The 26,402-nt window shown below is 35.8% G+C and overlaps 1 protein-coding gene across 5 annotated transcripts in view; it reads left to right on the top strand.

Annotated features, from left to right (window-relative positions):
• Window positions 1-26,402, top strand: part of CWC27 (CWC27 spliceosome associated cyclophilin) — a 237,885-nt gene that overhangs the window by 22,373 nt on the left and 189,110 nt on the right. For all 5 annotated transcript variants that reach the window (XR_003431668.1, XM_027101020.1, XM_027101021.1 and 2 more), the window contains 6 exons: window positions 1,217-1,315; window positions 1,926-2,029; window positions 3,708-3,777; window positions 15,132-15,211; window positions 16,189-16,222; window positions 20,270-20,427. Coding sequence is in view for 4 of the 5 variants with exons in the window: in XM_027101020.1 (XP_026956821.1) it covers window positions 1,217-1,315; window positions 1,926-2,029; window positions 3,708-3,777; window positions 15,132-15,211; window positions 16,189-16,222; window positions 20,270-20,427 (545 nt within the window). In the remaining variant the exon portion in view is untranslated. The remainder of the gene's footprint in view (window positions 1-1,216; window positions 1,316-1,925; window positions 2,030-3,707; window positions 3,778-15,131; window positions 15,212-16,188; window positions 16,223-20,269; window positions 20,428-26,402) is intronic.

Genomic DNA, 26,402 nt, shown 5'->3' with positions numbered 1-26,402 from the left:
TCTTTAAAAGGATTCTGAAGATTTTTTTTTCTCATGCTTCTCCCTTTTCATAAATATTCCAGTATTTTCCCAGATAGTTTTATTAAGTCTTAGGTGTGTTAGACATCACTAGTGCATCAGCTCCCTCTGCTGGTTCAACAAGAATGGTTTCCCCCATCTTAGACAAAAGATGAAAAGGGAAAGAACACACTTAGCACAGCTGGAAAACTGGTATTATTTTAGAACTTTTTAGAAATGTTGAATAAGAGGAGTCATGCCAAAAACATTCAATACAGTATTGTTGCTTAATACTTAACGTGGATTAAGAAATATGCATTGGTGCATTTGAGTCACTCCAACACAGGTTGTCTGATGTTCACAGATTTTCCTTCCTATTATTTACAAAAAATAAGTATATAATAAAATGAGATTTATGTTGCCATTCTGCACCACTGTTTACAATTGATGTTATATAACTTACACATTAGAGACAAAGTATAGCATAGTGGTTACAAGTCAGAATGGCCGTCACTGTCGGCTGTATAACTTCTTTGAACCGCAATTTTCTTATCTGGAAAAGCAAGATAATGATAGTACCTACTTTTAGGATGTTTTGAGGATTAAATGAGATAATGTCTTTTTTAAAAATTCCATTTCTCTTTTATTTGATATAACTTCCAGGGCTTAGAAGTTATCTGGGTTATATTACTCTTTCGTATCCTTGCTAAAAGTAAAACAAACCAAAAGTGGAATCATTGGATGTTCTGTATAGGATTCCCTGAAATATGTATTTAGCCCACTCTAGCAGACACGGCCGACCTCTAAAAACAATCAACTTTATCTCTTTGGAGAATGCCTTTAATAATGTCTGCAGAGCACTTACCACATTGTTTTTGTTATTTGCTTGTTCTACCCTATTCTAAAGTGTAAATTTGTTTATAATGTTTGAACAAAAAGTAGTCATTCAGAAGGAGGTTATTTGGCATTATATTTTTAATAAAAACTGACATTAAGTATATATTGGAAATTTCTCAGAAATCTTACTGAGGGATTAAACTTCATCAATGCCTTTTCCCCTTAGGATGATGTTGCTTTTTTATACCATTTAATGCATATACTCTTATATAACAATATGAAATTCCCTTTCAGTTATTTAAAAAATATTTTCAAAAGTCCTCCCTTATTTCAAAGAATGAATTTACTATTTTTCAATTAAATTTTCTTTTTTATTTGTTAGATTACAGGGGATACAGTATATAACATGCTACGACTGACAGAAGTAGACATTGATGATGAAGAAAGACCACGTAATCCACACAAAATAAAATGTTGTGAGGTAGGAGCATGATTATTATGGGATACATTACTTAAATTATCACTTAAGAGAAATTGATTATTTGTATTGTTAAATTATTAGATGAAATTAACATCACTACTTAGATTTTATCTCTGTAATTTAGTCACAGTTTCTGATTAAGAACTTTTTTAATTGAAGATTTCAAATTCAAAGATAAAACTTCAGCTGGTAATCCAATGAGTGCAATACTGGACTCATAATGGAAAGCTGGATGAATTAGGTTTATTTAGCCCAGTGAAGTGATATCTTAGGTAATTTAAGAGTGATTCTTCATTGAGGAAGCAAGGACCTTAGAGCATTTGATTTAGAGTCAAAATACCTGAGTTTGTCTCTCTTACTATGTGTTATGTTTTCTTGAATATTTTTCCCTTTTGTAAAATAGGGATAAAATACCTTTTACTTAGTAGCATATTGGATTACTGGGAGAATCCAGTGAGGCCATGTAAGTGGAAGTATACATCATTATGCTTGTAGTGGTTATGTGAGGAAAAATTATAGACACTAATGGCAACATAATTAAATATTGGTTTTAAGTTTTTGTGAAATTTTATAAAATTGAATCGTGTTTTCAAAATATTTCTTTCCATAGGTTTTGTTTAATCCTTTTGATGACATCATTCCAAGAGAAATAAAAAAGCCAAAAAAAGAGAAACCAGAGGAGGAAGTAAAGAAATTGAAGCCCAGAGGCACAAAGTAATAATCAGAGTAGAAAGATTTTCTCCTCAGCTTGAAAAGCAACACTGGTTCATTTAGTTCACTTTATTTCCTTTAGTAACAATTGTTTAGTAGTGAGGGGAGGTCAGTTTGGACCAAGAGGTACTATCTAAATTATATTGTGCGTGTGTTTTTCTAAATGTACATTTCTTATATTCAAATACAATATATAACTTTATAAACTTAAGGTAAATAAGTATTGTCTGAGATGTCCATATGAAATCTGTGTTAAAAAGTAGGTAAATATTTATGATCACTACAAGACTTATTTATGTAAATGAGTTATTGAGAAATTTTTTTGTTTTTTACTTGTTTTTCCATTAATATATGCTCAGGATAAAGAACTTAGAAAGTAAAGTATGAAGGATATAATGACCACCTGGTTACATTATTTAACTTTTCACTCTTATTTTTTGGTGCTATTAAGATAATCTTATTATAAATATATTTAAACATAGAGCTGTTTCTGTATTATTTCCTAAGGATAGTTTTCTAAAAATAGAAATTTCTTCTTTTAATAAATTTCAGTAATTTGTGAACAATGTTCTTTAGATTATTTTGTCTATTTTATTAAAATAGATATCAGAGAGTTGGATTTCAACTTTTTTACTGAACTGTAGCGTCGTATTAGGGATTTTATTGTACTTACAAGTGTTAGAGTCAGACAGTTTTAAGTATAATACTGCCTGCCCCAGTTATAAGAAGCAAAGTTTATTAATCTTTCTGAGCTTCAGTTTCCCCATCTTATAAAATGGAGATTTATAATACAACACCTGGTTATAATGAAGATTAAATGAGAAGGGGAATTTGAAAACACCCAATAGTGTAGGTATTCAATATATATTCATTTCTTTTCTTGATATCCTACAATGTAAGTAAGTTAAGTTGCTATTATTAAACTGTCACATATGAGCCAGACACTTTAATAAGCCGTTGCTATCTTGTGGGAAAATAACTTCTTATACAGCTTTATATTTGATTTCCTTTTATTTTTAATTATTTATTTTAACTAATTTATTTCTGGGTGAAAGGTCACTGTCACTATATTCAGATATAATATTCCATAACTGTGATTTATCTTGACAACAAGCCCAAAAGTTGGATGTTTTTGTTTTTAATTCATAGCAAATATAATAGGGATGATGTGGTAGTTATTGATTATATCTAAGTTTTTAAATGAAATTCCTCTATTGTGGCCAAATCTTCTATTTTTCCAATATTTGAAAGGAGAGTTTTAATAACTTATTATTTATCTTCCTTGTGATATATTAATTTGAAGGCTCAAAAAAGACAAACTTGATTTTTCTTCCCATGTACCATTTGGTTAGCTAAATTTATTGCTTTTTTTGACAATTTTGTTTAACTTATTAATTTTAAAATATTAAGATTGTTTTGGCAGACACTAGATAAATTGCTTCCCATTTGTAGTACTCTCAGAGCTATATGTTTATTAGTTTTTTAGAAATCCCCATTTTGCTCACCAGTTTTGGTAACTATAAAAAGCTTTAATTATTTCTGTCATGCTTGACTTAGTGTATTTAATGGTTCTATTGCTTTGAAAGTAGGATATTTATAAGTTTTGTTTAACTTTTTCTTCCTAAATTTTTTCTTTAATTCTTTTTTCCTTCTTTTTTTTTTTTTCTTTATTTCTGATCAGAAATTTTAGTTTACTTTCATTTGGAGAGGAAGCTGAGGAAGAAGAGGAGGAAGTAAATCGAGTTAGTCAGGTAAAACTCTTAATTTGCCCTTTGTTCTGAATTATAAAAGAGATTAGGGTCTATATCTCACTCATTTTTTAATCTCCTGCTATACATAGCACAGCATGTTTTACATGGTACACATTCAGTAAGTGTTCATTGAACCAATTCATAAAATGATCTGTGGCCCGTAATATTTGCAACTTCTGAGATGATTTGAGATAGTTATTTTTTTTTAATCTGGCATTTTAAAAAATCAGTTACAACTAGAGTTAAAGAATGATTTAATTTTATGATTCAGATTTTAATTATGCTTGGTTTAATTGAATTGCCAGATGATTTTGTAATTATCATTACTGTAATAAACAGTGACAGACCAAAGCTCTTGTATTCATTTTAGTATTATTTATATGTATTTAATCATTTCATTAATTCTCATCACAGCTCTTTAAGATAGGAATTATCATTCCCATTTTACCTATGAATAAATTAAGGTATTAATAGGTTGTAATTTGCTCAAAGTCACATAACTAATAAGTAGCTAGAGCTGGGAGTTGAACCTACATCTGTCTCACTATAAAATCCATGTCTCAAGATTATACATTGCCTCCTGTCCTTTATCCCACCAATGCTCGCCATAGGCCTTTAAGTATGGTTTTCCTCAATATCACTTTCATCACAGTACTCATTGCTGAAACACCTACAGTGCCCCACCATTGTTTAAAGCAGTGATTCTGAGAAATATGCCCCAAGAAAATCATCTTCAAGGGTTTTTACTCCCCCAAATTTTCATATGTCTTTCTTTCTTAAAAATTAGTGAACACTGAGACCTAAAGGATAAGATTCAAAGTCTTTACTGTAGTATGTAATTAAAACTCTGTAACCTAGTACTACCTTACTTGCTTGATGTAGTCACCTGTTTCTTACTGACACTTACAATAGCATCGACTTAAAAGCACATTATTTTTACCCTTGTCTTTACTTCTTTATCCATGTGCTTCCCTCATCGTTGAGCCTGGTTTTGGTAGGCTAATATTGGGCATATAGTAAGCACTCTATTTATACCCCTTGCATTAAAACTGAATTAAAATGGACATGTATAAGAAATATTTAGTCTTTTTTTTTTTTTTTGCTGTCTTCAGTATCCTTGATTGATCTATTTGATAGCATGGATTCAGTTACCACACGTATACTAACATTCTGAACTCTAGGAGACAAGGCCAAATATTTCTTCTGGGCTCTTGTCCCTCATTCTGAGTTGCCTTTAGGAAACATCTCTATTTTAGATATCAAAATTAAATCCATCTTTACATGAAAACCTCCTTTTCCTATTCCTTATCAACATCACCAATCACTCTGTTACCCTGGTATCTCAGAAGTCATCGTCAGTATACTAGTCTTATATTATTCATGATTCAAATTTGTCCCTAATCAAAATGAAAGATTCACTGTATGTCATGATCCTGCAGGTATATTTGTAAATGGAAAAAATCATGAATGTTAGATCTGGGAATTTCCAGGATTCCTTTTCACTGATGTTTTGTGAAGATGTCAAGTTTCCTTGCATATCCATGCCTTCCCCAGTGTCCCCCCAACCCCTTTTTTTCTTTTGCTTGGAGTGTGCTCTCCTTTATTTGGCTAATTTTTATTTTTCCTTTTAAAATTTACCTCCATTATTAACTCCTCACTACCTCTGCCTCCCTCCCTAAGACAACTTTCACCCAGGCTGAGCCATCAAACACGTGTTATACTGCGTTGTAATGATTTTTCTTCTTATCTGTGCTAAGTATTTATTTTATGTAATCTCTATAACAACCATGTGATATGGATGTTACTGTTCCTATTTTGTAAATGATGAAATCAATACTGAGATGTTAAGTTGCTTGCCTAAGACTGTGTAATTAGGAGGTCATGGAATCAGAATTTTGACCTTAGGTTTCTATAGCTATTAAAGCATCTAATGTGATTTTGAATGCTGCAAAAGCTGCCTCCTTCTAAGGGACTTCCCTGGCGGTCCAGTGGTTAAGATTCTGAGCTTCCACTGCAGGGGACGCAGGTTCCATTCCTGGTCTCAGAACTAAGATCCCATATGCTAAGTGGTGCGGCCGGAAAAAAAAGCTGCCTCCTTCTAAAAGGCTGGCAAGAAATTTCACTGGTAGCACAGCATTCTGGGGTGGGGGGCAGCTCAATGCAGTCGGCCCACTGCCCTTCCCTGACTTCTGTAGGGTCTTGGATAGTACTAAGTTTAGCAGCCTTGTAGAGCAAGTGTAGGCAAAAGGAATTTTTCTGTCAATCCTTTGTTGAATTAAATTTCTGGTCTAAAATTTTGTGCACAATTACTTTGAGATTGACTCTACTAGGAAATTAGTTTGAATTTTTTCTATTGGTAGCAACAGCACGTCTTAAACGTTTAAAGCATATCTTTCTCCTGCTGCTTACTTTTGCACAAAGTAAAAAAAGAAAAAATAATAATGTTTAACTTCTACTGAATTATAGTGAACTGGATACTCCAAAAGCAATTTGTGTTTGCTACAAGGTTGAAATGTGAAAGATACCACCGTAGATAGTTCTAGCTTGCTTTTTATGTTTGCTCTTAAACCTGTAAAACACTTTAAACAGTAGAAAGACCAAGTAAATTCTTTCCTCTCTGCCAAGAAAATTGCAACCCACAGTCCATTATCAAATAAGTAGGATAACTCTAGTATGGTGTCATCACAATTCTCTTGTCTGACTTTTAAATTGAGGGTGCTCTGTGATAAAATTATCAAATGTTTGTTTCAGACTCTCAAATCTGTATCTCTAGGCTGACTTACTTTTCTTTTCTCCAGCTGCCTACTAGACATCTCTATATTTAAATATCTCACTTGTTACCCAAGCCCTAGCCAAGGCTTAATTCATTATCTTTTCTTCCCAAACTTCTCCCTGTTCTGTGACTTCTCTTTCTAATTCCCTGGTATCAGTGCCCCCTAAAGAAGAATTTTAGATTTATTTGACGTTTTTCTTATTTTTTTTCTTGCACAACCAGTTAGTTGAACTGTTCTACCAATTTTTCATCCATGGCGTATCTCAAATCTGTTTTTTCTTTTTAATTTATTTTACTATTACCCTTGTTCCAGGCTTTATTATCTCTAGCCTGGGCTGCAGCCCTAGTCTACAGACTGGTCTCCCATCTCCCTTCTCTTTTTTCCCTTCCACTCATTACTATCAGAATAGTCTTCCTGAAGCCTGATTAAGATGTTATAGTTGCTTTCTGTTGACTATAGAAATAAGGCCAAATTCCTTGGCCTATTATTTCAAGCTTCTTCTTTCACGACTCCCCTTTGCCAACTCTGTCCTTTAGTCTAATGCTTCTTAAACTTCCTTAGTAATAAAAAAATCACTTGTAGTACTTTAAAAAAAAATTAAATTCCTAGACCCCATCTCACACCTACTGAATCAAAATCTCCGAGGGAGAAACCTGAGAATCTGTACTTTTAATGAATTCACTGGAAATCTTATCCGGGAAATGTAGGAAACACTGTGTTAACAGATCTGAAATATTTGCTGTTCTACATATATGCCTTGTATTTTCCTTTTTGTGTGTCTTCGTTCATGTTCTTTCCCCTGCCTGAAGTGTTCTATCACACTTCTGAATGTCGAAGTCATATTTATTTTCAACACCTAGAACACTATCTTTTCTAAATGTCTTTTCCAGTTTTTCTTAATATTTTCTTTTTCTGATCTAATGTCTACCTTTCTTGTGATACTTGTATTTTGCTTTTAAAAACATTCTTTTTGCTTTATTACACAAGAAATGTATGACTGTGTTCTTGTTGTATAGTATTCAAACATTATACCCTTTTCTTTCTGCCTTATTAATTTTGTAGGGTCCTAGGCTGTGAGCTCCTTCATGGTAAACTTTGTGTCATCTTTGAGTGGCAGTGTGTTGCAGTAGAAATAGCATGGATTTGGGATTATACAAACTCATATTGGCACTTCACTTTCTATAGATAGTCTGCGATCTTGAATAACTTAGTCTCTCTGAGTCTCCATTTTCCTTTGTAACATGGCAATAATATTTACATTTACAGTTGTGAAATAAGGATACAGATAGTCCTTATTTTGATGTCATGCAATCAAAAGATGGTTTCAAAAGTCAAATGTCTTAAACTGTATACTGTATGTTATAAATTATATCTTATTCTCAGAGAGCTAAAGGATATCAGTCACTAATATGATCATGATTATCACGCAGAAGCTGCTGCCCTCATACTCAAGTAGTCTAGAGGGCTAGTGAGAAACTTCACCAGTTCAGCTTCCTGAGGGAGGAAGCCCTAAGCACAGCACTGCGGATGCAGTGCCCTTCCTGAGCGCTCCCACAGGGTTCTGAATAGTAGCTTGAACGGCCTTGGAGAGCATGGGTGTATATCTGTACATCGTGACCCACCAACAATCCACTCTCCACATGTGAGTGGGTCTTGCAGAATCTTTGTCCTACCGAATTTAGCTGTTTTGTGTGTTCATATAATGGAGTCATGGGTAAGTTTAGCTTGAGAAAAGAGAGCAACAATAAGCAAAAATTGTTGAAATTTACTGGCTTAAAGAAAAGGACATTTCTCTAGAAGGCATGAGATAAATTCTAGACAGAACAGAAGTGGGAGTGCGTTTTGTTTATTTTGCTTTTGTACTGTTCTTCAGACTATGGGCATCCGTCAAATACATTTTACCTTTTGGGTGAAATGAAACTTTGACCAGAAAAGGGAAGACTAGCCTGAGTATTGGAAAAGTGTGACTGAATAATATTTTTTTTTTTAATTTAACCTTACTGTTTTTAAGTGTAAATAACTAGAGCCAAAGTCAAATCAGTGTCTTTCACAATGACTGAGAACAATTTGCAGTTTCAGTGGTTGCATGAAATTAAATATCTCTAGAGGGCTTGAAAATAATTGTTTCATTATTCATTTGCTTATCAAGTTTCTTTTTCCAGTGACTCCACAGTGTTAATCTTTATTCCAGAACCTAACATCACAAGTTAATAATTGGTAAAGTCTGAACTGAGGCTTTACTTTATGTGGAAGGAGAAATAAGATAGAGTCCCCTCTGGTTTATGGGTTATCAGCGTGGGATTACAGACGCTGCTTCACCCCACTCATTACTCATGACAAGGTGCCTCTCTCCCATGGGTTAGCTTTCGTTATTTATTTCAGTATCTTTCTGCTACCTGATAAAATCTCTTTTAGAATAATAGAATTTTATAGCTCAAAGGGATCTAGTCCAACTTCCTTTCTTTATAGATGAGGAAACTGAGACCCTGGTTAAGTGACTGGCCAGACTGACTTCATTTCCTTTTTGATAGGATTGCATGATAGGAGGATGCCATAATAACATATCTTGAGTTCAGGAAAGCACATTGTCAGAGTCTCTCATGATATTCTTGTGGACAACATGAGGAAATGCGATCTGGGAGATAGTACAGTCAGATGGATTTATAGCTAATTGAATACTTCTGCCCAAAGAGTGCTTTGTTGTCAACCTGTGCCTGATTATTTGAACGAATAAGTTAAAATGTAATAAGAGTACGTGTATATTCTGTACTTTAGTTTAATGAAATCAGCTGAATAGGTGTAAGACTTAATAGCCTGTAAGCCCTAGTTGAATTACTAAGAATGAAGTCTCTGGAATAAGGAATTTAACATTCTTTGCATTTGGGGGGATCACATTTGCAGCATTTTGTTCAGTTCTGAACACATTTAAGAAGGATACTGACAAACTAGATGTGTCCAGAGGAACAGAGGGTCATGAGGAGGATGGGGATGATGCCAAAAAACATCTTACTCGGGGAATGCTTAAGGACTGGATATACTTTGGTGAAGTAAAAACTAAGTGAAAATGTGATCCTAGGCTTCAAATATTTGAAAGGTTTTTATCTGGAAGATCCTCCCCTTCATATTGCTTTCTTAAATAACAGTTTCATTCAAATGTCTGTATTGGTTTCAAGTTTACCCCTGAATCTTTGTGTATGACTTAAATACAAATGTCAGAAAATATTTTTCAAGTAAAAGCTACAATCAGACAAGTAGTTTTCTTGAGGCAAGTTAAATGGTAGGTTTAGTATAAAAGTGTCTCAATAGCTAAATTTGAAAATAGTGATTAATTTGTGCCACATTCACATTGATACACAATATTTCTCTTACTACAGTATATGTTAGCATTTTAACTTCAAATCCAAAGTTATAAGAAAGCTATTTTCTTACCCAGAAAAAGGTATATCAATAGACAAATGCATCACTTTTGAGAATAAAGAAGGTCTTTATCTTATTCTCATTTATCCTGTGAAATTTAAGTTTCCCCCAAATTTGGGAGGTGGGTTGGGCATGACTTGGAGAGTGCTGCTAGGCCATTTGTACAGAGGTTGTCAGAAGTGTTAAATAGTCCCTTTTTTTAAAAAAAAAAATTTGTTTTTTGGCTGCAGTGCATGGCTTCCGGGATCTTAGTTCCCTGACCAGGGATTGAACCCACACCCTCAACAGTGAAAGCACAGGGTCCTAACCACTGGACGGCCAGGGAATTCCCCAGTCTATTTTATAAAATGTTTTTGCCCCATTAAATTGTATTAAACTTTGATATGCTTATCTTTCTAGCTGCTCATATTTAATTTTTTAAATGTTAATATATTTGTAATCGTTTCATATTTCTGCTGTAGCAAATTACCGTAAATTTAGTGACTTGAAGCAAAACAAATTTAGTGTCTTACAGTTCTGGAGGCCAGAAGTCCAAAGCAGGTTTCACTGGGCTAGATATCGAGGTGTTTGCAGGGCTGCCTTCCTTCTGGTGGCTCTGAGGAGAATCCATTCTCTTATTTTTCCAGTTTCTAGAGACTGCCTATATTCCTTGGCTTATGACTCCTTCATCTTCAAAGCCAGCAATAGCAGGTCAAGTCTTTCTTATCTTTCATCATTCTGCACCTGACTCTCCTGCCTCCCTCTTTCTTATAAAGACTCTTGTGATTACCTTGGACCCACCCTGATAATCCAGGATAATCTCCTCATCTCAAAATTCTTAACTTATCTACAAGATCCCTTTCGCCAAGTCAAGGAACATACTCACAGATTTTGAGGATCAGGAAGTGGACATCTTTAGGGGCTGTTACTCTGCCTACCAATTTATTTGTATCTAAACTAAACTGTATGGAATATTCCTGATAACAGCAATTGTTTGTAGTTCATTTTTAGTTCTAGAAAGTACAACTAGGATTAGTTGGATGGTTGAAAATTACACAGATTCTGTTTTTCCCCAATTAGAGAGAGAGTTGTCCAATAATAGAAGCCATTTAAAAAGGGATGATTTTCGTGTGTGTGTGTGTGTGTGTGTGTGTGTGTGTGTGTGTGTGTGTGTGACTATTAAGCTCCTTTCAGGTGTGGAGACACTGGTTGATAGTCAGCAGTAATGTTAAGGAGATTCCTGCATTGTGTGGAGACTAGATTAAGTGGCCTGTAAGATCTTTTTTTTCCCCCCAAACTACTAAATTTTCTGGTTCTGTGCTAAAGATCACAGAATGTAATAGGGTTCATGAGAGAAACAGTGTGTGAGAGAAACAGTGTGTGTGTGTGTGTGTGTGTATATATATATATATATATATATACACACACACACACACACACACACATATAGGAGAGGGGGAGAAGTAGAGATCAAGATTGATAGATTGCTTGAGTTTTAGGAATTGGCTCATATGTTTGTGGGGGCTGGCAAGTCTAAAATCTGTAGAGTAGGCCAGCAAGCTGGAGACTCAGGGTGGAGTGAATGTTACAGTCTTGAGTCCAAAATTTTCAGGCTGGAAAGTCAGGCATAATTTTTGTGTTACAGTGTTGAGGCCAAATTGCTTCTTGCTTGGGAAAGACTTTGCTCTTAAGGCCTTCGACTGATTAGACGAGGCCAGCCTACATTTTGGTGGATAATGTGCTTTACTCAGAGTCTACTGATTTACGTGCTAATCACATCTAAAAACAACTGTTTCATAGCAACATCTAGGCTGGTGTTTGACCAAACAACTTGGGTACATAGCATAAAATTAACCATCACACAGAGGTAGTTAGAGGGTGAGACTCAGACCTTCCCACTTCTTGACCAGTGTTGTTCCTCTGTACCACTATGCCTCTTGCTTTCTTTCTTTCCACTTGTACTCTGTTTAGTTTCCACTGTTTCACTGCCTCTATGTTCTTGAGTGTGAAGTGGCAGGTAATATAATTTTCCCACATCCCCTTTGATATTCATTTTCAAATTTGCTTACAGACAGTTTTGAATTTACTGTGGCGCTTCTTACATTGTGTTCACTAAATATATTTAGTATTTTGTTCGTCCCTAAACTCTTTAATGAGCCAGCTGCTTTTATGTAATTTTTTCAAAAATTGTTTTAAAATATATTAGGTGTTTGTTCTTCCTCTAAAATGATTGTTACCTGATGGTGTAAATAACAACCTTGAAATAGGTCATTCAGAAAGAGTAAGCATGAAAGAGAAATATCTGAATTCATTTTTATCCTCTTTGAGACTAACTATCCCCAATTTCTACAGCTCTTCCACAATTTGTTTTCTCTGCCTGCAGGATTCAAAGTCTACTGTAGTAGGAAGGGACATCTAAAAAATGGCTTTTGATCATATATTTCTATGTTAATTTAAAACATTAATTAAAATTTGAAATAGTAATGATTATTCAGATTAATTAGTTTCCTTCTATTGTAAAGCGGGCCTCTCACTGTTGTGGCCTCTCCCGTTGCGCAGCACAGGCTCCGGACGCTCAGGACCAGCGGTCATGGCTCACGGGCCCAGCCGCTCCTGCAGCATATGGGATCTTCCCAGACCGGGGCATAAACCCGTGTCCCCTGCGTTGGCAGGCGGACTCTCAACCACTGCGCCACCAGGGAAGCCCTGTAAAGTCTTACTTAAAGTTAATGTAAGACAAGTTTCTTTTTTTCCCTTTAAGCTGGTTTAAGTTTTGGGAGATAAAAAAGAACCCATTTTTTTAATGTTAATTAAGCTAACAATTGTAAACTAACATTTACAAGTAAATGAAATAGTTGAGCTTGTTAATGGACCAAGAGCCTGGAGACCTGAATTCTAATCTTACTCCTGTTATTTATTAGTGCAACTCTCATTTTCTGATATGTTACTAAGAGGCTGGACAAGAGGGTCTGAGGCCAACTCTGGCTGTAATGTCTTTGTGACTCCCATTAGGGAGGCACATGGGGAGAATTAATAAGGGACTATTTCTTAGAATAGATGAAAATAAACATTGATGGCTGAAGACACAAGAGGAAGAAATTTTAGGAAGGAAAGCATGAAAAAAAGATATTCAAGTTTTATTCTAGTTGAGGTCATTTTATATTCACTTGTACACTTTTGTACATATCTTGTTTAGTTCTCTTGTATGAAGTAAGCAAGGCTGCTATTATTATTTCCATTTTGTAAGCAGAGTTTCTGAGGTCGGATGAGGTCATTCTCTTTCCTCAAATGGTACACGTTTTGGACTAAAACCCATAGAATTACTGAATACTAGATTTTGAAACTCATTTGGTCCAACTCTTATCTTCTTTTCCTGTGTTTTTTCTACTATACCATCTTCTGGGTTTTGAACAGTTTTCATTGTTAGACAGATATCAAATAATTCTTTGATGTTTTGTCTTTTTATTACTCCTTGGTTTGTGTAAGGTTATGGAAGTAGAAATATATTTTAATTGCATAATTCAGATTCTACGACTTTTTAAAATTACAGATAATAGGATCTTTAGATTGGGCTTCCCTGGTGGCGCAGTGGTTGAGAGTCCGCCTGCCGATGTACGGGACACGGGTTTGTGCCCCGGTCAGGGAAGATCCCACATGCCACGGAGCAGCTGGGCCCGTAAGCCATGGCCACTGAGCCTGCGCGTCCGGAGCCTGTGCTCCGCAGCGGGAGAGGCCACAATACTGAGAGGCCCGCGTACCGCAAAAAAAAAAAAAAAAAAATAGTATCTTTAGATTAACTGTTTGAGAAAAATTTTTGTTTTGCCTTTTTAAACTAGACTATAAGCATGTTTAAACTGATTAGGTCTTGAAAATGTGGAGTACTCCATGTTAATACAGAAATTTAAAAATCCTTTATTTTCATCATGGAAATAAATTTCAGAAAATATACATCTGCCTCAAAGTAAAGCCTGTCAAATTTAGAAGTCTGTTCCCAGAGCTGTTAAACAGTCAAGAATGGGGCTAAAGGGAAAGAGGTATTTTTACCTCTCTGTATTTTTAGTTAACACATTTTGTGATGAATTTTTCAAAATAAAATGTTCCTTCAAAACAGAAAGAAATTTTCCTTTCTTCCTGTCAACTCTAACCTCATACTCTTCCCTCTTACATGATTAGTTGAGGGGTGGGGATGGTGAGCAGCTTTCCACCTCGAGATACAAGGTATAAATTTGAAGTTTTCATACCTTGTGGTGGAGAAGTCTGTAGGATAGTCTGCAGCTCTGAAACCAGGCCAGTTGTTCTGGGTCCATAGGGGCCTCTAGGAAAAGAAAAATGGATTTATTATATCATTGTGAGACAGACCAGGATTTAAATCCTAGATCCTATACCACTAGCTTTGTGACCTTCAGTAAATTGCTAATCTCTCTAAGTCTTTATTTTCCCTCTGTAAAATGGGGCTAATAACGCCCACCTTATTTACTTTCATTTGGGGACAGGAGGAATTGAAAGGTGGGAATATTGTACTGTAGCACAGTGCCTGACACAAAGTATATATTTAATAAATTAGAATAATAGTAGTAGTAGTTTTTTTAATAGTTCTACTTCTTATATCTTACTATGTCTTGTTTCCCTACTAAAATATAAATTTATTGAGAACATGAACTTTGAAATTGAAGTATTTAATAAATATTAGGTCATTGATGAATATTGTCATACATGAAAGGCTTTTTTACATATGTTAAATAGCACCTTGTAGGTGCTCTCATCTGGTTGCTTGGGTACATTTTTAAAGTGATTCTATGCAGTATAGACAGTATATTTGAAGAATAATAGTGTGTGTTTATTTCAAATTACTTTTGTGATCTATCTTCTAAGTTTTAATATATCGGTCAAAAATTAATTAGTGGTAAATCACAATGAGGGTTTAGTGTTTGGAAATAGTAATCAATAAACTTATTTTTAAGGGTATATCACTTTTTGAAAGAAAGATGTTTCTAAAATATTTTTAGTCAATGGGAGAATAAGATTGCTATTTATAAAGCTTTTGTTTGTACTCAAATTTTCAGGAACATATATCTTTTGCTAACCACATTATATCAGTACTAGACTTTTACGTAAATGTGTTAACTTGTCCTTTTGGAAGACTATTTTTCTCTACTCATGATTATATCATACATTCCTTTCTAGAGCATGAAGGGAAAAAGCAAAAGTAGTCATGACTTGCTTAAGGATGATCCACATCTCAGCTCTGTTCCAGCTGTTGAAAGGTTAGCATGGTGCTAGTGTGATCCTAAGTTCTTATTGTCTGGCTCAGATCATTTTCTTGCTTCCTTTGGAAGTAAACAGTCAGTTCTCATAAGTCAAGTTTTGTCAACCCAACCAAAAAACTAAAGCATTTTGATAATGGGGGTAGTAGAGCTACTAGCATAATGGAGAGAATCACGCTAGTCACATTCATTCTCCTTGCTATCTATCAACCTCTGCTGAACTAATTAAATTTAAAATTAGCTGTTAACCTTTTAAATCTTGGGATAGTTTGAATACTAGGAAACTGTCTGCTTTAACAATTTAATGTTTAATTGAAAATTTCTTTGCTAACTTTTTCCTTGCATAATTTTTGTCTCAGAATCATGAGTAAGCAAATCAGATTTGAAGGGTTTTATGAAGAAGTCACCACATTTTGGGCCAATTCACTGAGTATTATTCCTTACATATTTCAGGAGTTATCAGAAAATTTTTGCTGCTTCTCTTTGATAAGGGAAGATGTCTTACTGTTAAATATAATTGCACATGATTCACTGGGCCAGTGTGTCAAAAGGGGACTAAAATACTATTGTACTCACTATTGTAGCTCATTTAAAAAAATTCTATATTAAAACAATCTTTTCTTAATATCCTTTCATTTGAGGGATTTGGCTTCTTCAGCCTGAATACATCAAGCCAATAGAAGAAATTGTTGTCTGCAGCCTTTTGTTCATGAAAATAACACTATTGGTTGTTTGCTTTTTTAAAAAAATTCTAGTGAATTTGTATTTGTGTTAATGGAGCATACCTTTTATTCTATGTATAGAAACAACTTCCCTTTAGAATGTTTCTATTTGCTCTACAATGCCATTCTGAAATTCCTGTGTTGAAGTGTTTTTGAACTATTAATCCCAGCAAAATATTCTAAGTTTTTGGATAATTGAATAATTTTGTTAGTTTCATTTTGAAGCTAAAATTTGTTTTCCTTATTTTTTTGTAGTGAAAAAGGGGATGCAGCAGGAGATTCAGATGATGTAAGTATTAATTTTAGTATAAATATAGTTGAACAATTTATAGAAAATTCAAAATCTATACAAATTATTAAATTATTTTTCCTAAAAGGTAATATGTATTACCTTTTATAATTATATATTGAAAATTTTGAAAAAAAATGGAAAGATTTGAAAAATATTTATTTTGATATTGGAATTTTCCTTCATAGTATGTGTGTGTTTCCTTACAAAATCAGAATCTTACATATGAATTTCTAGCCTGTTTTTTCTCCCTGTCACGTAAGATAACATGAATACTCAAAATTTAGATGTCATTGATTTTATTTTGTTATGATAAAAGTTTAAATGTTGATGCATGATATCCTACATGATGTATGGGAAATACTTGGATACCAGTCATTTATGGTAGTTTCCTTCTTCATACACACATTTTGGAAGATTCTCTCTCTCAAGACTGTAGTGACCTTTCTTCATTATTTGTACTGGCTATTAAAGCTGATAAAACAGAAGGCAGAGTTTCCTTTATGTATAAGAGATCAAGTTTTTCAAGTCATTCGTTTATCACTTTATATAAAAACCCATTGATCTGTGTGTTGTACAGAAGGAAGTACATACCTGTCCATGCAAGGACACAGCTTCTTCTATTACCATAGTCAAAAGAGAGGATTCTCTCTGACTATATATAATAGAGAAAGGATGGCTATCTAACCTGGTCAAGAAAACCTTCCGGGAAGAGATGATCCTGTGTTGTGTCTTATAGGAGAATTAGGAGTTAACTAGATCAAAAAAGAAACTGGTGAAGGGTGGGATTCCTCAGAGAACAGCATATGCTAATGCATGGTAACAAGGAGAGAGTATACCTTATTTAGGAAGTACAAGCTAAGATTAAAGTTTGAGAAGGAACTTGCCTTGGGAGGAGCAGTGAAGAAGAGTGTTAAAGGTAGAGGGAACTACATGTGCAAAAGGCTCTGAAGTAGGAGAGTTTGATGTGTTCCAGGAGCTGAAAGCAAACTAGTGTGACCAGAGCATCATGACAGGAGGGAGAGTGGGTGAGGTTGGAGTGGGAGGAAGAAGCCAAATATTACAGAGCTTCCTGGGCTATGGGGAGAAGTTTGAATTTCATCCTCAAAGTAATGAGAAACAGTGAAGGGTATTAGTTAAAAGGAAGAGTATATTGTCAACTTTGCGTTTTAGGAAGATCACTGTTGGCAATATTAGAGAGGACAAATTAGAAGAAATAGGCTGGAGTCAAGGAGACCTATTGGGAAGCTATGGCAGGAGGAGAGCTTGATAGAAGACCACAGGTGTGAGATGGGAGAGAGACAGATTTGAAAGAGGTCCAAGAGGTGACTGATTCCATACTATGAGTGAGGGAGAAGGAGGAGTCTAGGACAACCACAAGGTTTCTGATTTGGGCAACTTGTTAGATGGGTACAAAAGATAGGTGGGGAGGGCTTCCCTGGTGGTGCAGTGGTTGAGAGTCCGCCTGCCGATGCAGGGGACACGGGTTCGTGCCGCGGTCCGGGAAGATCCTACATGCCGCGGATCGACTGGGCCCGTGAGCCATGGCCGCTGAGCCTGCGCGTCCGCAGCCTGTGCTCCGCAACGGGAGAGGCCACAACAGTGAGAGGCCCACGTACCGCAGAAAAAAAAAAAAAAAAAAAAAAAAAAAGTATAGTGTTCAGATCAAGGAAGTATAGTACTCGGATCATGGGGGATTTTAGTCCTTTTATCCTGAGACTAGCAGAGCATACCCAGAATGTATATTCAGTTCTAAGCATGGAACTTTTAAAGGATTTTGACACTCAAAAATGTGCATTAAATGGGCAACAAAAAGATAAGGAAGGTGGGAACCATCTCATAAATAAACTATGGAGAGAACTGAGGAATTCAGCCTGGAAGACAAAATGCTGAAAGGGATTATACAATAGCTGTCTTCAAATACTTCTGCTGTGCTTTTTAAAAAGGCACGAGTTTTTTCTTGGTGGCTCCAGAAGACAAACTAGGAAAACAGGAGTGCTCAGAGGGAATGAAGGCGTGTTTACTAGCTACTACCCCTTCTGCACCGTTTGAAATACTTAACACAGACTTAAACAAATTATCATGTTAATTACACTGATAACTCATAAGGAGGCAAAGGCTGAGATGATAATCCAATGACTTTATCACAAAAGAGCATTACTGGCAATCCCCAATGTACCCAGTCTGAAATTTCTTCCAAGGTTATGAGTTTTAAACTCTTTGTTTCCTTTATCTTGCTAGCTACTTCACGTTATTAACTGTTATCAAAAATTAAAAATCAGGGCTTCCCTGGTGGCGCAGTGGTTGAGAGTCCGCCTGCCGATGCAGGGGACACGGGTTCGTGCCCCAGTCTGGGAAGATCCCACATGCCGTGGAGTGGCTGGGCCCATGAGCCACGGCCGCTGAGCCTGTGCATCCGGAGCCTGTGCTCCACAACAGGAGAGGCCACAACAGTGAGAAGTCCACGTACCGCAAAAAAAAAAAAAAAAAAAAAGGTGGGGAGAACAATGAAAAATAATGTGCTTAATAATGTGCATTTTGAGATTCAGATAACTTGGAGACATCTGTGTAACAATGTGGGTCTGTAAGATAGGCTCAAGGCCTAATGTAAAATTATGTTCTTATGGTCTTGAGGGAGTGAGGTCATCTAAGGACACTGTATAGTTTTTAATCTGTTTTGTGTCCCAAGATCCTTTGCAATCACTAAGACTGCAGACCTTCTTTCCAGGAAATATATTACATCCACAAACAAAATTTTATGAATTTGCAGGGCATTTTCTTTTTTTATATCTCCTGAGGACCAAGCATGGAAGACCTAGGTCAGTGGTTATCAAGTTTTAAGGCTAAGAATTTCTTAAACATCTCATTGAAAACACTCACAATTTCCATCCCTAGAGATTTGGTTCAGTAATACTGAGATGAGGACTAGGATTTTACATTTTTAGAGCCAATCCATGTTTTATAGCCTGAGGACTAGACTTTGAGAACCACTGCTCTAAGGTCCACAAGCCTCAAGTTAAGAATCCTGCCTCACCATGACTCACCTGGAGAATCACAAGAGAAAAAGATCCACTTGGGTAGTTTCTTCCTTCTCCTTCTCTACCCTCTTCCCTCCCTCTTTCCTCCTTTCTCCCTCCATTGCTCGCTGTCTTGATGCTGGGAGCTATTCTGGAAGTTGAAGATTTAGCAATAAGCAAAACAATCCAGAATTTTAGTTCTAATGGACTCCTTCCTCTGATTATGGGAGAGAGACAATAATCACATAAATAATTAAAATGTATAGTATGGGTGATAAATGTTTTGAGGAAAAATAAAATAGGGGAGGGGAATAGAGAGTACTGGAGGTGGGTGGGTGGCTCTGCCATTTTATTCGGGGGATCAAGAAAAGTGTCACCAAAAGGGTGGCATTTGAGCAGAGACCTGAAGGAGATGAAAGAGTCAGCAATGCAGATACATGGAATAGGAGAGTTTCAGGCTGGAGAGAAGAGCAACTCCAAAGTTGGCTAGTGTTGCTGGCCTGGAGTTGTAGGAGATTATGTCAGGGAGGTCCAGATTGTGTAGGGTTTGAGTGAGTTGGGAATCCACTGGAGGGTTTTGAGCCGAGGAGTGATTGCTATGACTTAGATTGTAGGAAGAAATACCAGTTTCTCTACCTCCACCTCTTTTACTTGCATTAATCCCTGGGTGCGGTCAGTACGCTGGCCAACTGCCTCCAAAAGCCACATTTCCTACTGGGAAGGAATAGGAATGTAGATAGACAATATCCTGGGCGATCCAGAGGGAGCATAGTCTGCTGTGCAAAGGAGCTGGGTGTGGATCGAGCAACAGCCCTTACTAGGCTATAACAGTACTTATATAGCCAGCCTAGAGCAGATCCCAGGGGGTATTCCTGCCTGTAGCAGATTCTTCAAGCCCTCACTAGTTCAAAACAAAACGAAACAAAAAGTAACCTGGCCTAGAATGCAACAAGGAGAGTTTGAGATGGACCTCTGGAAGTGAAAGAAGAAAATGGAATGCCCAGCAAATACTCCATTTCAATTTTTACAGGATGGAGAATATGGAAGTGCAGAGCATGATGAATATGTTGATGGTGATGAGAAGGACCAGATGAGAGAAAGAATTGCGAAAAAGTTGAAAAAGGGCACAAGTGCAAATGTTAAGACAGCTGGAGAGAGTGAAGTGGAGAAGAAATCAGTTAGCCGCAGGTGAGTCAAGCGTTGTGCTTCTAAGTATCAGAGTTTTGTTTTTGCTTTTGCTTTTGTGTTTTAATTAATTTTTGTTAGAGTATAGTTGCTTTACAATGTTGTGTTAGTTTCTGCTGTACACCAAAGTGAATCAGCCATACATATACATATATCTCCTCCTTTGGATTTCCTTCCCATTTAGGTAAGTATCAGAGTTTTTGTCATTTTATAGTTAATTTTAAATTAAGATTGAGCCCTTTATTCAACTTTCTTTCTAACATACTATTTTCATAATGTTTGATATATATACCAGTCATGCTAATTTAGCCCATTCAGAGGCCTAAAAGAAAATAGACCAATTTTATTTACAGCAGTGGTCATGTGAGTCAAATTCCAGTTCATTCCTCTCTGATCTCTTCTTTAAAAGCCTCTAAATTGTTCTTATATTTGGGACAAACAATGTATTAGCTAGATGTGGAAGGTTGTATTTGTTTAAAACCAACAAAAGCAGTAAAGCAATTGTATGGAACAAAAAGAGACATCCTCAGATTTGAGTAAAATTTGTCTAAACTGGTTAAGAAATGTATGGGCCTGAAAACCCTCTTAAATGTCTTTTCAAGTCTGATTTATACTGTCTATCCCTCCTAATCTCAGTGATATCATAAAAGAAATTTCAGCAAATGTCTGAAATCATTAGTGCTTTCGGTCAGTTATACCAGCTTCACTACAGTTTGGCTCATGTTAATTTTATGTTAAAAGAAAAACAGAAAAACTTCTAAGAATCTTATAAAATTGTAATGTGGTAAAAAAGGATAATTATATTTAAAGGAAAATCACTGCTCAGTCTAAGTTGAATTATAATGGGTATACCTGCTAGCCAGATAGGATGTCAGTGTGAAATCATTATCTATTAAAAAAATCAGTGCTCTTGGTATATACAAACGGTTCATTTGTATGTGCTTGAAGTACTCCATTATCCTGCAGTCATTTTCTGATTCAAGCAGTAGGATCAGGGACTAGACTAGCCTCCCAGCCTTTTAGGCAAGGAGCCATTCAAAGTATGATATTACTGAAAATTTGTGGTATTGCTTCTATTTGTAAAGAAACATCTGGAATCTGTTAAAGCTGCTCATCACTTTGGATAGTAAACCTACAAGCAGGTTTCTTGAGTACTTAATATTTAAATTGGGGAATAATATTTAACAATATAATTTTCAACAAATTCACACAGAGTAGATTATTTCTCTAATTGTTCTATTGAAAAGTACTTAGGAGTTCAAGCGGAAAAAATCCAAAGCTCTTCCTACCTCCTCTCCTTTCTTTTCTCTCATTGTACTTATTCTGATTTCTTGAGGATTTCTGTCCCTTGCCTCCCTCCTCTTCTAAATGCATCAGTCTCACTCTTTCTTACCCAGTCCACTTTCTGTAAGCCTATACCTTGACTACTGAATGCTGCTGAGCAGAATCACACAGCCGTAGACAAGTCCAGCCTCAGCTGTGCCTCCAGTGCTTTCCCTTCAACCTCAGGTTCACTCTCTCTCATTAGGTCACCTGGCTTCCTGTTCTGTGAAACAAGAATAACTTCTTCAACTCTTATTCTTTTCACTTTTCGCTGTACCTATTCAGACCAATTCTTATCTCCTCTTCTGTTTTAAAGGGAGGAATCCCTCTGCCCATTCAAAATGATTCCATCCTCTTTGCTCTGTCTTTAGTTTTCTCTCTTCACTCATTCCTTTCCTTCAGCTTGTGGATAGACTTAAGCCTCTTCCAGCATTCGAGAGTAAAAACAAAAACACCACTTCATTATTTCCTGTCCCCACCACCTTAGTTCCCATTTATTTTTAAATACACATCATTTAGCTTTTCCCTTATCACTCCCCTGAAACTACTCTCCCTAAGGCCATGTACTTGACAAATCTAATGGCTACTTTCCAGTTTTTGTTTTTCCTGGTGTATCTGCTGTGGAATTTGGCATTTTTTGCCTTTTCCCTCTTGAAAACCATCTTCCTCAAGAACCTGCTACTTAAATTGCGACCTGTGGACGAATAGCATTAGTTTCTCTTGGAATCTTTTTAGAAATGCCAAGTCTCAGGCCCCACCTCACACTTTCTGAATCAGAATCTGTGTTTTAATAGGATCCTCAGGTGATTTGTACATTAAAGTCTGAGAAGCACTTCTCTAGAATACTAATTTTTACCACCAGTGCCACTGGACTAGTACAAGTTTGTATCATCTTAGCTCCAAGGTCAGCAACTTCTGACTCCCCAGGGTATTCCCATAGTACCTTTTTCATACTTCTGTGATATTATGACATCCAGTTATACATTTTTTTTCTTCCTTGTGTACCCTTATACTGTACTTTTCTTAAAGGCAGAGATTGTATCCATTTACCACCTGGTGGTCAAACATCATAGGTACTCAGATGTTTATATAAATGAATGAACAAAAAAAAAGAGTGAATCCTTCTTTGACAAATCACTTTCTCCTCCAGATCTTATAAGTAACTTCCTTGTATGTGTCACATGAGATATATTGCTTTGCCTACTATCCGTTGCCTATAATGAGCTCCTTTGGAGACTGTCTTACGTCCTCCGAGTCTTGTATAATAAGCACGGGGTAATTGGTCATTAAAGTTTGTGTAATGAGTGGGCGAATAAATACATTTGTGATTCATTAGAAGAATGGTTTTCACTCCTGACTCCACATTAGATTCACTGGAGAAATGTTGAAAAGAAAAAATACTGATGCCCAGCTCCCAATCCCAAAGATTCTGAATCATTTGGTCTGCAGTGAAGCCTGGGCACATGCATTTTTACTTTTTAACTTTCAATTGAAATATAGTGTACGTGCAGACTATATCTGTATGAACTATATTTCATAGTGCACATATAATAAATACACCAGTTGCTGAATTTTTACAAGCCAAATACACCCCTATACCCATCACCCAGATCAAGAAACAGAAAATTGCCATTACCCACAAGTCTCCCTCTTGCCCTATTCTGGTTGTTTCTCCCCTCCTCCCCTGATAGTAACCACTTTTCTAACTTCCAAGAACATAACATTAATTTAGGGCAATAAGACTTTGTAAAATCTCTCCAGATATTCTAATGCGCAGCTAAGGGTTAAGAACCCCAACCCCCACCAAACACTCGCTCTCTTGATTACTTCTGAGGCACAGAATAATGTAAAGGTAGATTTAAAAAATTGTAGGGTCACCTCAGGTCTTTTTTGTGGTCTAACAGAGATAAGACATTTATATCAGTTGAACTCAGTTTAATCTCTGAAAAAGGTGAAAGGATCAGTATAGTGAGAAGTCATTTTAGAAGGAACAAAATGATATTTGAGTTTTCCTAATGTTTTTCAAGATGTGTGCTGGTAAAGATTCAAATCAGTGTCTCTCAATGTTTTCCATATATTTGAGTCACCTTACAAGCCCCACCCCTGATCAAGTCAATCAGAATTTTTCGACAATGAGAAGCTTTAAAAAGCACGGGTTATTCTAATGTGCACTTAAGGTTAACTGAAAGGCGGTAGTTACAGCCTGTCTTTGGAAAGTCCTGTTTTAAAATTTATTCTAAAGAATCTTTTCTTTGCCTGCAGGTGGAGCTCACCTGCTGCAAGTTAATCATATAAACCAAATTGAGTCGTCTGCCCTACTTGTTTTTAGCATCTGTTTACAGATTTATAATAAATGGCTAAACAGTAAAATCAGATGTAGGAAGCAAACTGGAGAGTCAAAAGTCAGTGGTTTGTTGTGCTGATTACAGTCATTAGGGAAATTCTGTCTTTCATTGTGTAATTTCTGTCATCTCTAATTTTATTTTGATTACTCTTCTAAAGTATTTTCATCAAAATGAAATATAAATCAAAGAAATCTTGACATATACCCTGAAATCGCCATTACTAGTTTTGGTAGTAGTCCTTCAAGGTTAACTAGAGTACGTTAGTTTTGGTGTTTGAACAGGTTCTGGTTTGATCAGCTGTGTTGTTTACCTGTCATATTTAGTTGACTGTGGCATTATTCCTATATCATAAAACAATTCTCTTATTTGGTAAAGTCAAGTAGAATTTGTGTTTTACTCATGAGTTGTGTTACGTTGACTGAATGTGAAATATCTTATATGATAGTATCAGAAATTTAAATATAAATATTGAAGTTGAGTTTGAAATCTAATGAGTTGGATTGAACTTTAAATTATGAAGCAAGGGATAATACAATCAGAAATACCTCCTTTGGCCTGGGTGAACATCCAAATGAACTGCTGCTAATTTTAATCTTTCAAGTCTCCTTTTGTTGAATTTGAAATATGGGACCACGTTTTCTTATGGAACTTTGAATACTTTTTTCCCCCAATATTTCTAGCCTTCTCAAAAATATTAATTAAGCTTTCTCTCAGCCTTAGGGAATTTTTTGAGTCTTAATATACTTTGTATTCTGGTTTCTCTTACTTTATGATCAGACTTTAGGAAGTACATAGCTGTCTTTAGTACATAAACTTGGTTTGCTTTAGCAAATTCAAAAAGATAGTGTCATATTTAAGTTTCAAAAGTTTAAAAGCTAATACACATATAAAAATGATAGTACAAAATTTAAAAGATAGTACAATAACAAAGGTTGAAGTCCACAGGCATTCCAAAACCCTATTTAAATCATTAGAATCACCATCTCTAAGAAGTCCCCCTCTTTCCTCAGAACTTTTACAAGCAAGGAATGAAATTAACCAGTTAGAGCATTTTTGCTTCCTTTCACCTTCTGTTGCCCCAAGGTATTGAACTGAAGCAGACAGTAAAAAAAGAGAAAGAGAAAGAAATGCGAGATCTATACATTGCGGAAGTGGTCTCTGAAAATTTGAAGGTATTATTTCTTTCATATAGAGTAGTAGTGGTCTAAATACTGTCTTTTCAGGAAATATTTGGGTTTAACAGCAGATAGTAAGCTTTGGAGCAGTCTGGTAGCAGTTAGTTTGCATACTAACTCTTACTAGAACTTGACTTTTCTTTTTTATATGTTCTTTCTTAACCTATCATTCTATTCTCAAATATGTGTTACTCTTACTGTCACTTACTGTGCAAGAACTGCTATATGCCAGACAGTGCCAGGCTCCAGGAACATGAAAAAAAGGAGAAATGGTTTTTGCCCACAGATGTTCACAATATAGCATAAGAATTATAAACAATTAATTACAATTCAGTATGGTATGTGCTCTAATAGAAGTGCATGCAAAATATTATAGATGATAAGTAGGCAATGTATCTTTCAGGACAAGATTAAAATACCAGGTTTAAAAAGGGATGAATATAAAATTGCCATTTTGGGGCTTCCCTGGTGGCGCAGTGGTTGAGAGTCCGCCTGCCGATGGAGGGGACACAGGTTCGTGCCCCGGTCCGGGAAGATCCCACATGCCGCGGAGCGGCTGGGCCCGTGAGCCGTGGCTGCTGAGCCTGCGTGTCCAGAGCCTGTGCTCCGCAACGGGAGAGGCCACAACAGTGAGAGGCCCGCATACCACAAAAATAAATAAATAAATAAATAAAGTAAATAAAAAATAAAATTGCCATTTTTGTAGATCAAGAATAGTCAAATACAGCAACCTCATAAGTTTCATCCTAATGCTAGTACGATAAGCCATTTTTTGGAACCACTATTTAAAAGAAATAACATTTTAGCATTGTAAAGTCCTTTAAATTAATGTTGCATAATCTCCCAATGTAGACTAGATGGTTTATCCTGTTGTCTTTACCTATTATGTTTAAAATTTTGGAATAGTAACAATTATAATATAAACCACACCATCATCTGGCATTTCTGGCGAGCTTCCATTTTTCTTCTTTTTAGGTATTTATAGCAAGAATTTTTGGATGTTCTGGGTAAAACTGTTTCTTGGGCTGTTTGAAATAAAATACCACTTTAAAAATGTCCAGTTAGTTCATTGAGAACCTTAATCCATATCCAAGGAATCGCTTTCAAAATAAAACAAACAAAAAAATCCTTGGAC

This window comes from Aethalodelphis obliquidens, unplaced genomic scaffold (genome assembly GCF_003676395.1).
Source record: "Aethalodelphis obliquidens isolate GAN/ISIS:26980383/991018 unplaced genomic scaffold, ASM367639v1 scaffold4, whole genome shotgun sequence".
In the NCBI taxonomy this organism is placed as follows: domain Eukaryota; kingdom Metazoa; phylum Chordata; class Mammalia; order Artiodactyla; family Delphinidae; genus Aethalodelphis; species Aethalodelphis obliquidens.
Note: the sequence above shows the minus strand (reverse complement) of the source record. Positions and strands in the feature narration are given on the sequence as shown.